This window comes from Lindgomyces ingoldianus, assembly GCF_010093535.1.
Source record: "Lindgomyces ingoldianus strain ATCC 200398 unplaced genomic scaffold BDR25scaffold_2, whole genome shotgun sequence".
In the NCBI taxonomy this organism is placed as follows: Eukaryota; Fungi; Ascomycota; class Dothideomycetes; order Pleosporales; family Lindgomycetaceae; genus Lindgomyces; species Lindgomyces ingoldianus.
The window spans coordinates 1,190,910-1,203,549 of NW_022985163.1; the positions used below are offsets into that span (position 1 = coordinate 1,190,910).

At 50.9% G+C, this 12,640-nt stretch overlaps 6 protein-coding genes across 6 annotated transcripts; 1 reads left to right on the forward strand and 5 right to left on the reverse strand.

Annotated features, from left to right (window-relative positions):
- Positions 1 to 54: 54 nt before the first annotated feature.
- BDR25DRAFT_309365 (uncharacterized protein) lies at positions 55 to 838 on the reverse strand (the record flags this gene model as incomplete). The annotated part of the gene is made up of 3 exons (XM_033691075.1): positions 55 to 430; positions 483 to 575; positions 627 to 838. 3 exons carry the CDS (start codon positions 836 to 838, stop codon positions 55 to 57), a joined length of 681 nt encoding a protein of 226 aa, XP_033553892.1.
- A 2,157-nt stretch (positions 839 to 2,995) lies between these two features.
- On the reverse strand, positions 2,996 to 4,204 carry BDR25DRAFT_348947 (uncharacterized protein; the record flags this gene model as incomplete). Its single annotated transcript, XM_033694488.1, has 7 exons — positions 2,996 to 3,210; positions 3,246 to 3,365; positions 3,401 to 3,456; positions 3,516 to 3,658; positions 3,706 to 3,756; positions 3,849 to 3,950; positions 3,983 to 4,204. The coding sequence occupies 7 exons, from the start codon at positions 4,202 to 4,204 to the stop codon at positions 2,996 to 2,998; spliced, it is 909 nt and encodes a 302-aa protein (XP_033553893.1).
- Positions 4,205 to 4,440: 236 nt separating this feature from the next.
- On the forward strand, positions 4,441 to 5,697 carry BDR25DRAFT_370983 (norsolorinic acid reductase; the record flags this gene model as incomplete). Its single annotated transcript, XM_033697170.1, has 2 exons — positions 4,441 to 4,872; positions 4,957 to 5,697. The coding sequence occupies 2 exons, from the start codon at positions 4,441 to 4,443 to the stop codon at positions 5,695 to 5,697; spliced, it is 1,173 nt and encodes a 390-aa protein (XP_033553894.1).
- A 213-nt stretch (positions 5,698 to 5,910) lies between these two features.
- Positions 5,911 to 6,956, reverse strand: BDR25DRAFT_276744 (uncharacterized protein). Its single transcript, XM_033687569.1, has one exon. It carries the CDS (start codon positions 6,937 to 6,939, stop codon positions 6,280 to 6,282), a length of 660 nt encoding a protein of 219 aa, XP_033553895.1. The 5' UTR covers positions 6,940 to 6,956; the 3' UTR covers positions 5,911 to 6,279.
- A 308-nt stretch (positions 6,957 to 7,264) lies between these two features.
- BDR25DRAFT_321564 (CNDP dipeptidase) lies at positions 7,265 to 8,744 on the reverse strand (the record flags this gene model as incomplete). Its single annotated transcript, XM_033691974.1, has 2 exons — positions 7,265 to 8,563; positions 8,613 to 8,744. The coding sequence occupies 2 exons, from the start codon at positions 8,742 to 8,744 to the stop codon at positions 7,265 to 7,267; spliced, it is 1,431 nt and encodes a 476-aa protein (XP_033553896.1).
- Positions 8,745 to 9,030: 286 nt separating this feature from the next.
- On the reverse strand, positions 9,031 to 12,067 carry BDR25DRAFT_300146 (nucleotide-diphospho-sugar transferase). The gene is made up of 5 exons (XM_033689307.1): positions 12,040 to 12,067; positions 11,878 to 11,984; positions 10,941 to 11,824; positions 10,163 to 10,892; positions 9,031 to 9,721 (listed from the first exon to the last, which is right to left on the reverse strand). Exons 1-5 carry the CDS (start codon positions 12,059 to 12,061, stop codon positions 9,359 to 9,361), a joined length of 2,106 nt encoding a protein of 701 aa, XP_033553897.1. The 5' UTR covers positions 12,062 to 12,067; the 3' UTR covers positions 9,031 to 9,358.
- Between the last annotated feature and the right edge of the window lie 573 nt (positions 12,068 to 12,640).

Sequence of the window (12,640 nt, forward strand, 5' to 3'; positions counted from 1 at the left end):
GCCAGTTTTCATATCGCCCAGATTTTTTCAACCTAAGACATACCCGTGACAAGATTAGGCCGGGGGCGTTGGGATAGAGCTGCAAGTACCACCAAAGCTCCCCTGACACGCTGCCGCGCTTCCAGGACAGGGAACAATACCCGATTCTTTCGTGGTCTCACAGCTATCGGGGAAGGCGGCACTGCCACAATTCTCCAAGCAGATCTGAAAGTTAGTGACGGATCCACCGTCATTTGGGGCATTTTTCAAGGGAGCTTGGATTGTGAAGTTGTGCCAGTCGTTGTCGCCAGGGCAGCCGAGACCACCAGGTGGCAGCCTAGTTTGGCCCGTGATGATGACGGCTTGAGCCGTAGCCATCGCGGCACACTGTATACCGCCCTCGGGGCAGATCAAAGTGATGCCGGTTGAAGTCTCGTCGGCGGTACCCCATCTTTTTGGAAAGTCAGCGACAGCAATCTATATTATGAGGAATATTAGCTTACGTGAAAGCGAAACCAGCCTCAACACCTAACGAAAAGATCTTATCGATATCAAGTCCAACGCTTACACTTCCACTAATGGTGGTTTCAAAGCTCCTACAACAATGTCGGTTTTCGTAGATCAAACGTAGGGAGAGAGACTCTTACACTGTGTGAGCATAGCCCTTTTCTATTTGGCACTCTGTGGTTAAAGTCGATGTGCACTCGGCGTTGGCTACAACCTCGTTCGGTAGCGAGAACGGCGCGTTCTGCACGAGGTTCTGATATTCCATAATGGATGAGCAGTCGTCACGAGGCAGCACCATTGCTGTAGCTCCTACAGCAAGGAGCACGAAGACGGAGGTGGCGGACGTGTACATTTTGCTGTGAGTTGTAGGTGCGTGTGCGAACAAAGAGAGCGTCGCTAAGGCTGAATAGAAGATGAAGGCGACGTGAATGAATGCTCTGATGAAAAATAAAATGTGAATGGATGCGATATGAGCGAATTGGACTTAGGTGGAAGTGATTCCAAAGGACCAGATGCAACTGGAAGTGGTGGAAGTGAACTAAGGAAACGTGATGCACCAAGAGAATGCGAAGAGAAAGACCGCAAAGAAGTTGAAAGACGATGAAGTTGAAGCCGCTTGATGGTCCCATTGAGTCGCGATACTTCCCTTACTTATACTTCATCTCAGAGATGGAAGGTGCTATATTTACTGGCATTGAGTATGCCTTTGAGTAGGTGGTTAGAATAGAATCGCCAAGAGGTAAGCTCGCTCGTTCACGATGATATCTTCTATCCATGCCTAGGAAGTCTGGTGATGGCCATTGTGTTTGTCATATGGGATGGAGCAGCGCAGCCACGATCAGGAGTCTTTGGCTCGGGGCTCGAGGAGTAGCGTCTTCCTTCGGCGTTTCACAAAGCCGCGAAAATATTCCGGTCTCAGCAAAAGCTTAACAATAAGCTTGAAGTATACTTGGGGCATCGTGCGCCACGTTTCTGCTTGCAGTAAGTTGGTACAATGTTCATGCTACCTCGAATCTTTGGCAGTTAATGATACGTCCATGTGCTGTAAATACTTCGCGAATATACAAGCACGTCACACAGGATTGGGCAAGAACGATTGCACTTCAGAATCTCAGACTCACAGTAGAGTTACAAGTAATCTCCCCAGGTCTCTGAGCATTTCATTCTTGGTCTAATTGTGGGTGTGAGCCTCGGCCGTATCATGCAATACCATAAATAGTTAGCGCCAGGATCGACTTGGCATCGACTGGGGCTGACAGCTATGGAGGGGCGGAGGCCTCACGCCAACGTTCGGGAGAAACCTCGAAATACGAAAGGGATGCTCGGAATTCCTTCCAACTCGTCGAAACTCGACTTTGGTATGCAAATTCCAGGACTGATATACCAGGGCTGAAAAAGAACGACCGCATGATGCCGTTTCGGCCTTGTTCGTGAGCGCCTTGCGATTGCGGAGCACTCTACCCCTCATGTAACCGCTCGGTACATTCTTATACCTTCCCGAGATTTCCATTGGGGATCTTTGCTAGATTGCGCTAAAAAAATCGACAAGAAAGAAGCCCCTTTAATTGCAACGGCTGTGGTATTACTAGCGTGACAGTCACTACGCATGTTCTAACCGATATACGAGAGTTTGCTGCAGCAGCTGTACCGTAGACACGCATCGTCTACATGGAGAAAACGTTGGGGTACATGAAGGAGGCCGTCGCCGTTTTCCACCTGCCGTCATCCCGTCCCTGAGCCCAAGACCAACTCAACGATGGCAACCTCCCCTGAATCCGTTTCACCTTGATTGCAGCTTTCCAGTGCACAGTCTTGCTTACCTCAACTGCCATTGGAGATATGCCAACATATGCACCTCGGGGCGCTTCTTCCCGAGGCCTTGGTTCGGACACCTGACCAAGGAGCCAGCGCTCGCTAGAACACACTTCGCCTTCGCTCTGTTAAAGTTAAATAAACTGTAAATCTCGCACTAGAAGAGACAGAATAGCCGCCTAGTTCAGGTTTTATGTTAAATTGTTGCTTGGAATCCATTTCTCCCCATTTTGATTCTTCCCAGACAGCTAATCATCTTATTATGCCTGCCCCGCGGATTTGCAAATGGTAAACAAGGTCAATTGCGAATTTAATCTCCCATGACGAGGTATGATAGGAGGGAAAGTTTTCAAAAGAGGGAGTGGCTTATGTGCATTGGGACCTGTAGGAATCCCTATGGCAAGGCATTCTAGGAACCGGGTAGAACATTACAGGACACGAACGAATAATTGAGGAATGTGAAGACCAGATGCTTATAGCGTATCGTCATGAATTTAAATCCTTTTCGAAAGCCTGTCCTTGAACCCACGGATAATCTGAACGAATGCTTCCGTTGAGAATAGGCAGATCGAGCAATTTGTATTTCATATTATTAGTTAACATAGGCAATTGCAGGAGTAGTTTAGGGCAGAAAGCTGCATCTTGCTAAGGGCCTCCTTGATTCCAGCACGAGCTTTACAGGGTGAATCCACCATGTTTATGTTCCACGGGCTGTGCGAAAATACTGTGTATCCGCTATAGTAGGCGTGTACCAAGATCTACTCTTTCCTAGCCGGCTTAGTGTCGTTGCAGTGCGGCCGCCCTTGACTTGCTTATTTCCAGTCACCTTCTTCTTCTCCTTTAGTCCTATCATGCAAGGCTTCACTGATGATCGGCTTGCCAACATATTACTACGCCCTCGCAGTCGGGCCCCTTCCGGCAGGATCAGCCCGCCCTCTCAGTTCCACCTCCTTTCTGCATATTTGAGATACAGCCTCGCTGTCTAATTCCGGAGGCCGTCGACGAGCCTTCGCAGATTGGTGGCGAGCCTGAATCGAGAGACGCCTGAGTCACCGCAGCTAGCTCACCTTACACGAGATTGTCCGAGCCTTTGGCTATTTACTCTCCCATTGTGATGTCGTTAACGACTTGCAGTGTGACTTCATTGCTAGCATAGCTCTGGGCTCGGATTGTCGTACGCCTTTACAGGTTCATCTTGTTTAGTGAGGAGTTTTTACGCGGCTGTGATTTGGGATATGATGCGTGAATCGACAACCCCAGCCATCATTCCAGTTTGAAGTGAAGTGGCGATAGCGGAGATGCAATTGGCTACAAAGATTTGCAGTTGCAGGGAGTGATAATGCTTGGGGCGCGGGGAAGCCTAGCGGTCATTTCGATGTTGTAGCAAGTCGAATGAGCAACTGAGACCGATTTGTACGTGAACGACCAGAGCCTGAGATGAAATAAGTGTGATGTTGGCTTTGCGTAAGAGCCCGGGGGTAGAAGGGCATAGGAAAGTAGTTACTAATCTTGAAAATATTGCAATTTGATAGATGAAAAGAAGGGATCACCACAGATGCTAACCCCAAAGTGCGATATATGAATTCAGTCATCAGCATTGCGATGGAGTGTATAACGACAGGAAGAGTTCTTTGCGCTATACCTGGCTTGGACTAATTTAAAAAGGTTGCTGCTTCCTCAAAACACCAAACCTCAACAACTGAGCCTCAGCTTTCAGCCTACTTTTCGTCCGAAAAACATTTCGCTGATGAGGGGATACTTCGATCTCGGTATTAAGAGTTCCTCCGTTGCGTTTGATGGTGCCAGGGGCCCAGCAATTGTTTGAGAAGATGAGTTCAACGGAGATTACGGTCTTAACATAGGCAGTCAGCCAGTAACATGACGTGGGGATCGTGTCTGTATACATAGTGACAATATACCATGGAGTTATCGTATGGGGGTTCCAAATGAGGGAAAGGCTAAATTTATCTAAAGCTAGATGGGCAGGTATAAAGACTGGCGGAATTCCTCTTTTTATACCTTTCCAATTGAAGGTCCAAGTCAACTGAATCCCAATTCGTAATCAGTGCCACAGTGAACCTTACTCATCGCCTTAACGGGTTTACAAATACCTTGACATTACATATTCCATCTTCCATCAACATGGCAGCGGTCCCCGTCCCCGCGCCTGCCTCCCTTCTAGGCCGGCACCGCATCTTGTCGCCCACTGCTGGCGTCAAGGTCTCTCCTCTTTGTTTAGGCGCTATGAACTTTGGCGACGCATGGAAAGACTTCCTTGGCGAATGCACCAAGGAAACCGCCTTCTCTATCCTCGACTACTTCTACAGTCAGGGCGGCAACTTCATCGACACGGCCGTAAACTACCAATTCAACCAAAGCGAACAGTGGGTCGGCGAGTGGATGGAGAGTCGTGGGAAGAGAGATGAGATGGTGATTGCAACAAAGTTTACAGGCAACCAGATGAGCCATGTCCAAGGCGTGTTACTGAGTAACTTTGGGGGAAACAGTGCGAAGAATATTCATACGAGTGTGGAGAGGTCTTTGAAACAACTGAGGACATCATACATTGATATTGTGAGTCTCTATAGCTAAGGCCTGACCGTCTCCTTCATGGGAACTTGGTATGGGCGAAATTCTATATCTAATGAAGCTGAATAGTATTACCTCCATCTCTGGGACCACTCAACGTCGATTCCGGAAATCATGCATGCCCTCAATGACCTGGTCACATCCCGCAAAGTAATCTATCTAGGAATAAGTGACACCCCGGCCTGGATCGTCGTCAAAATGAACGACTATGCACGACACCACGGACTTCGCCCCTTTTCGTTATACCAAGGTCGCTGGTCAGCCGCCGAGCGCGACTTCGAGCGCGAAATCATCCCAATGTGCATGGAAGAAGGAATGGCGCTCGCACCATGGGGTGCAATTGGGGGTGGATACTTCAAGCCCAAGGAGGAGTGGGGAAAAGACGGGTCTCGGACGTTCACTGGTGGGGCGACAGGCAAGGAAGAGAAGGTCTCGCTGGTGCTGGGCAAGATTGCTCAGGCGAAGGGGACGCTGATAACTTCCGTGGCGCTCGCCTACGTCATGCACAAAGCGCCTTACACATTCCCCATCGTCGGTGGCCGTAAAGTGGAGCACTTGAAGTCCAACATTGAGGCTCTTGGCTTGCGACTCACAGATGAGGATATGAATGAAATCGATAGTGCATATGGGTTTGAGATTGGATTCCCACACAATTTGCTCAATCCGGAAAACAAGATGTTGTTGGGTCCGGAAGACAATCGGTTCAACCAAAGGTCAGGATATTTCGACTATGTGATGAAACCGAAGCCAATTGCGCCGCATAAGGGGGCGTTAGATAGCCAATTCAAGGAGATTCCTCCGGCCCCATAGGATCTGTAATAGAGAGCAAGATGGCAGTGGAAAGAACAGCAGCCACTTCTAGTGCTGAATTTTGAGGTTAACTCGTTCGGCAGGAATTATATTTCAATGAATTATCTTCTCCTTCAATATTACGATAATATATTTCATCTCGCAAGACCTACAGTTTCCACGTAAGAGTGCTACCCCTCGCATTTAGACAGAATATTCAACACGTACCTTCTTCCGCTAAGGCCACTTGCGTGCTTGCACAGCTCAGAGTGTGTAAAAGCATTCTAGAGAAGACTCAAAGCTTAGAACAGAGCAGTTGCAAGGGGTTAAGGCGCAAATATAGCTGAGAACACTAGGAACTTCAGCCTCGTATAGTTCCATACCTGACAGGATATTATACAGTGGAAATACATGCCTTCATTAGCTCGCAGATATCAGAGCCAAACACGGTACACCAAAAGCCTCCTGTTATATGTTCCTGGACAAAGTCCAATCTCGGGCCCGGCAGTCGCCTCGGTCACAGAACCATGCGGCATTGGAAGGACTTCGAAGGATCCCACCTAGTCCGGCAAACCTTCGCTGCTCAATAAAATATTGCCGTCTTTATTCATCTCGACCCCACATCTCCTTCCTCCTCGCCCTATCCTCCCTCGCCATCCTCCTCCTGGGACCCCACCTTTCCCTGGCTTGTTGATGCTCCGCACTAACCCTCTCCGCCTTCTCGGGAGCCTTGACCACCATACTAACAAAAAACTGGCTGCATCCAAACTTTTCCGCCAGTTTGACCCGCGTCCAGGTATTCGGGTTTTTAGTCCTCAGTTTGCGAATCTCCTCGATATCCTCCTCCGTGAGATGGTATTTCTTATTATAAGGTTGTCGGACAGGCGACGGAAGAGACACGGAAGGTATTGGTGGCAGCAATGAGGACGTTGCAAGGGGCGTACCGGGCTGTGCAACAGAAGAAGCCTTCTTGCGGAGCGCGGAGTGCGTGGATACTGTGAGGGCGTCCGAATATAACTGTCGTCTTCGGTCGTTTTGGGGGAGAAATTTAAGCGGAGTGTGGTATACGTTTGGTGCAGATGATGGTGGATTGAAGACTAAGGTCGGCGCGGAGCTGTCGGGGGTATATGAAGGAGCTTCAGGGAGGTGCAGGAGTTTCTTGTGTCTCCGTGTTGACGACTCATGGCGACATTGGATGAGGGGAAGGGGATATGGCCGTGAGGTTTTGGAACATATCCTGGCCAGTGTTTTGCATGTGGACATTGTGCAGTTGGGACGGAGGGATGAAGCCGAGCTTGAATGAGCTTGAATCATTAACGAAAGAAAGTTTTTGACGGGGTCGGAGAAACAATTTTGCATCATCACTCTTTGATTGGCCAATCGTACCACGACACTGATCCTGCCCCTGCCCCCAGCTCAATTATACATATTGTCGTAGAAAGCCCAAATGATTGGATGATTGAATAGAGCGTAATCTTTATTTATTATGTGCAGAAGCGTCGTCCATGGTTACCTTCTAGTAAGACCAGATCTCGCATCAATGTGATGTGACTGACTTCAGTCTGATCTAAACCATCAAGCTCAACCATTACATCGTAGGCTCCCCAGCCACATAGTGCAGATAGGCTCCCAATAGCTTAATACCCTCAATGTAGTTCCTCTTATCTAGCTTCTCGTTGATCGAGTGCGCTGCATCCGTCGAGCTTCCCATCGGCAATAGAAGCACGTTCTTCCCGAGCTCCTCCTGGAAAGTGAGCGTTACTGGAATGCTGCCTCCTTCCCTCGTCATATCCGGCTTGACTCCAAACACCCTCTCCACCGCCTTCGCGGCTGCCGTGTAATTCCAGTGTTTCGGATCCTCTACCCACCACTTACCGCAGTGCACAACGTTGAACTTCATCTTATTCTTTGAATTTAGCTTCGCCCACTCCTCTTCAACGTGCTTCTGAATAAGCTTGGTCACGTCATCGATCTCCATATTAGGCACTGTGCGGATAGAAAACTTTCCGATGACTTTGGCAGGGATGACGGTCTTAGCCCCGGGAGTGTAGAAGGCACCTTCGATACCGTGTAGTGAGATGGACGGGTATCGCATCTTATGCATGAGTGCCTGGTCTTTATTGGCGTGAATGGCAACCTCGTTGCCCAGCGACTGATACAAATCTTGCATGGTAAAGGCAATCGGGGGATACAGCGCGGCCTCCGCGTCGGTCAACGGAGCAACTAAGTCATCGATCCCCTTGACGAGAATCTTTCCATCTGGGTTTACGAAGGAGTCCATGATCCTGATCAGATCGGTCATGGGCTCGTGCGAGACGCCGCCATATACACCGGAATGGAGGTCTTGTCCCGGGCCCGAGACTTCGACAGAGTAGTAGTTGCAGCCTCGAACGCCATATGTTAAACACGGCTTCTCTGTCCCTAGCCAGTAGTTGTCCGAGATGCAAACAACATCCGCATCCTTGAAGAAACCCTTCGCCTCGGCTCTGATGGTATCATCCAGCCCTTCAGACCCGTTCTCCTCCATGCCCTCGAAACACATTATCAAATTGACCGGTAGCTCGACGCCTGCCTTCTGGTGCGCCTCGATTGCATTCAGCCAACCCAGAACTGGCCCCTTGTCGTCGGTGCTGCCTCGTCCAAACATGCGTCCCTTGTCGTCGATGGAGAGGGTGAAGGGATCCGTTGCCCAGCCATCGGACTTTTGCGCCGGTTGTACGTCATAGTGGCCGTAGATGAGGACGTTGCGTTTCTTGGGGTCGTCGCCGTAGCGGCCGAGGAGGCAGGGGGGGAGGTCGAGGTGCTCGTGGCCAGGCTGCTTGCCCAGTTGACGGAGCTCAACGGTACCACCGAGGGCGCGAATCTGGGCGGCCAGCCATTCACCCATCTGTTGCCATGGTCAGACTTGATCGGAACAGCGGAAGAGCAGGTCATACTTTCACTACGTCGGGTCTCTTGGCATCTTCGGAGCTGATGCTAGGGATCGCAACAGCTTCTCGCAGCCGGTCGATGAACTTGTCCTGCAATCTGTCCACCTGCTGGAAGTACGAGTCGAGTTGGGGTGCCATTGGATCGAAGTCGTGGTACAAATAGGGCCAAACCTTGGCAGGTCGTCGAGAGCGTGGAATGGATGCGAAGCTTCTGAATCTTGTAGAGCAGGTGATGTTGTAGCCCCAGAATGAGAGGGCGGCTACTTGCAGTGGATCAGCAAGGCGGGCGGATGAGAATCGGGCAGGTGACTGCAGGAAGGTGCCATGGAGGGGCAGGCGGGGCATCGTTTGTGGTTGGATGAAAACGTCACTGCGACGGGAAAAAGATCAAGCCCGAATGTACATGGTCAAAGCTCCGGTTGGCTTCAAGACATGCGAATAAGCTATGTACAGCACGCAGATATCCTCGCAAGATCAAGTCAAAGATGAAGTACAAACGTGAGATGCCAGTGGAAGGAGATTAACCCAGAGCCTGCAAAATCCACCAAAGCGCTAGCTATGCCTTAGAAGAGCGCTCAGAAGAGATGTCGAACGAAACAGCAAAACAAAAAGATGCAAAGCAATCCAGTAGTACATGGGAAAAGAGATGAGATGCATCCGAGGAAAAGCAGACCAAAACATTACATTATTTGTTGACACCAAAATTAAGCGTGCCACGTAACAGCATAACAAACGCCCTGAAAGCAGCAACCCTATCGTTCCGTAGGACTGAGCACATCCTCCTTCTTTCCGGTGAACAGCCCAGCCGTTTCATCACTGCCACCATCTGCGCCAAAGTCTGGCTCTTTGAAAATAGGCGTCGTTGCAGATTTCTCCGTAGAGGCTGGCTCTGGGCTCTTCACATCAGTCTTGCTTCCACCCTGGGTTAATTGATCCAACTCGTGTGGCGAGCTTCCCCCACTAAGAGGTACATGATGGTGCACAGAAGTCTCCCTCTTTGGGATCGAGTGCTCTGGCAGCTCTCTCAATGGCGGTTGCGAATGCACTGGCGCTTTCAAGTGCTCGAATTCGAGGACCGAGGATCGGCGAAGCTGATCGAGCCTCTCTTCAGGATTCTTGATGTACAAGATCAAGTCAGCTTCTGAGCGCCTGGATTCGAATAATTATGCTGAAGAAGCGATTACAGGTTGAGTATCAGATGGAGAAGACGAGGACTCGCTCAAACCAGGGGGAAAGTATGACTTGGGCGAAAGTAGAGCAGGGTCTGTTAAAGATGCTAACGGGGCTCCACGAGGGCTGACGCCGCTTCGAGGATTGACTTTGAGTGGGCTGCTAAGGGTCTTGGTTGGGCTGGCAGGGCTGCTTTCAAGCGGGCTAACTTTTGGTGGGTCAAGTTCAGGCAGAGCTGTTGTAGTGGGTTCGCTCTGAACAGCAGTCGCAAATGCAGTGGTAGGTGAAGGGGTCGCAAAAGCTGTGGTGGTGGAAGTAGTCGACGACTCTCGCCGAGGACGAAAATCTGCAGCGCTAACAGAGGAAAACCCGCATTGGGGACATACCCATTCGGCCTGATCCGGCACTCCTTCTGCTGGTGGCAGCTCACCTGCCACATCTCTCTCCTCGCCCCAGAACGTAGGTCGCCTCACAGGCGCCGGCGTTACTGGGAGACTTGGTCGTTCAACTGCGGATGGGAAATCAGTTAGGATTAGGCTCTCGCGTCGCTCTTTACGGCTTATGGAAGGCGAAGGTATCTCTTCTCCTCTCGCTTGGTGAAGAACCTGCGGTTTACCGCGTCGGTTTTGAGCTTCCATGATGGCTCGCACATAGGTGTCGATACCAGGCACCGTGTCCCATGCATTGACGTTGCTATGCTGGAACTCCTGCCATTGTTCGTCAGCTGTTTTAGGCGAAGAAGAGCGCGGAGGACTGGTAGGTCCTGCAGTTTGTACTTCTTCCTGGATCGGTGTCCCACCCTCCTCATAGTGAACCGTTGAGAATGGATGCGTAGATTGCGTAAAAGCCGGTGCCAGCGATGGCATCGGCGGTGGGGGTAAGTCTTCAGCAAATACACGGGTAGGCTTCGGGCGGTCGGGTTCTCGTTCCCAAGGGAAAATGGGTTTAGGTTTCTCCGCTGGGGCTGGTTTGGTCTCAGGGACTTGATACCACATGTCTTTGGGGGGCTCAGGGTATGATTGGGGCGCGTGAAATAGCTCGCGACTCTCACTGAACTCGTATGTCTGGGTGGGGAAATGGACGGCTTCGGGTTTGGATTCCGCCGGGGGTTCAAACCTGGCCAGTAAGATGATGTATTGGCAAAATTATTGTTATCAAACTCACCGAGTAGCATCCCATTCCATCTGTGGAGCGGAGAACCTCCGTTGTTCCACGGTCGGCGTCGGTTCTACCACACCTTGGTCAATATTCTCTGCCAAATCCCCGGGGTCAGAGAAGGATTGCTCGGTTGTGGTTACAGGCCCCTCAGTCTCAACAATCTCGGGTGTAGGGGTGATGTGGGAGATTGAAGAGGTACCAAATTCGGTGCTCGTCGCCTCACCGTGAACATGTTCTTGAACAGTCGAAGAACGGCGGTCCGAGGACTCATAACCCGCTTGAGCAGTAGCTGCGGTCTCGGCCGCGGGTTTGAGATGCCTGTCATATACAGCCCACCACCGAGCCAAAAGTTCGTTGTAGACCCCCGATCCTCCTGGACCCGAGCGTCCTGTAGACCACGGCTTGTTCTTGCCGATGAAATGGACGGCACTGATGTCTCGTTTGTAGTATCGATATGCTGGCTCCCACTGATACTCTGCATTCGGCGTGCAATTGTAGGTGAAGCTGAGCCGGTGCCAGTTTCGGTGCTCATAGTACTGGTTCAACAGACCTTGGTCGGCGCCATCAAAGCTGTCTCCGGATGCCGCCATTGTTTGCAATGCCCAATAGTCACCCATGTTCGGGCTGATGACCATGACACCGGTGTTGAAGGCATCTGGCCAGCCAATGTCTGGGGCTGCAGCGAAAGGGACGTCCAGGTCGAATAGCTCGTCTAGGGCGCGAAGAGCGACCACGTCTGCATCAATGTATACGATTTTGCGGAACTGGACCTGCCTCCACAGAGCTATCTTTGTGAAAGCAAAAGCAAGATCCGGACGGCCCATCAGGTAGAGATTCGCAAGATTAGGGCTTTGGATGCGTTCCACGGGGATTAGGTAGTCATACAATGACTATGAGCAAGACAGGTTAGCATACAGCTCGGGTCCACGCTTCTAGTACGCACCTTGAGCTCAGAGATGGTGTCGGTGGACAGCGTGTCCATCGTGACGAGGACAGCAAGCTTCTTGGTGGTGCCAGCATCTCGTAAAGAATGTGCAAGCACAGCAGCGCCTAAGTTGCGCATCAGTCAAGTTTCTCGGGTGGATAGACAGTGAAATGCATGTACCGGGCAGATAAGAATCACTCATGAGCAGCTGCAGGACGATCAGTTCGCATGCTTGTGCGACGTGGGGCGGGTCTGGAATACCGTGCAGTAAACATCCTCCAAAGGCCTCGCCATGGCGGGAAGTGAGGGAGCGGAGGGAGAAAAATCAGCTGCAAAGCCGCAAATCTGCAAATCTCCAGTCACGCGGAGGTGAAGATAAACGAGTGATGGGTGAATCTGCGCAGCTGTTAGGAGCTTCCCCACCTTCTTCGACGTAGTGAAGGTGTGCCGATCACACGAGGAGATGTACCGAGAATGAGCGACGGCGGCCGTGGTGCGCGGTGCAGGCCAATTGGTTCAGATAAAGGACATATTTTACAGTCGAGAGCTGGTGAAGACGAGAGACAGCAGCTCACAGTGGTGACTTAGGAGTGAGAAGGCAAACGAGGAGGCGTGACGGGCGGCTGCTCCGCAATCTCGTCTTGTTTGCAGACGGAAAGGCGTCCCGCATGTTTGGCTCGCAGCACGAGCAGGAGCTTTGACGCAAAGTGACACGGCCAAGAGAGATGGCGCAGTGCAGTTTGCTGACTTTGTGAATCTCGTTAGCCACGCCGGACACGTT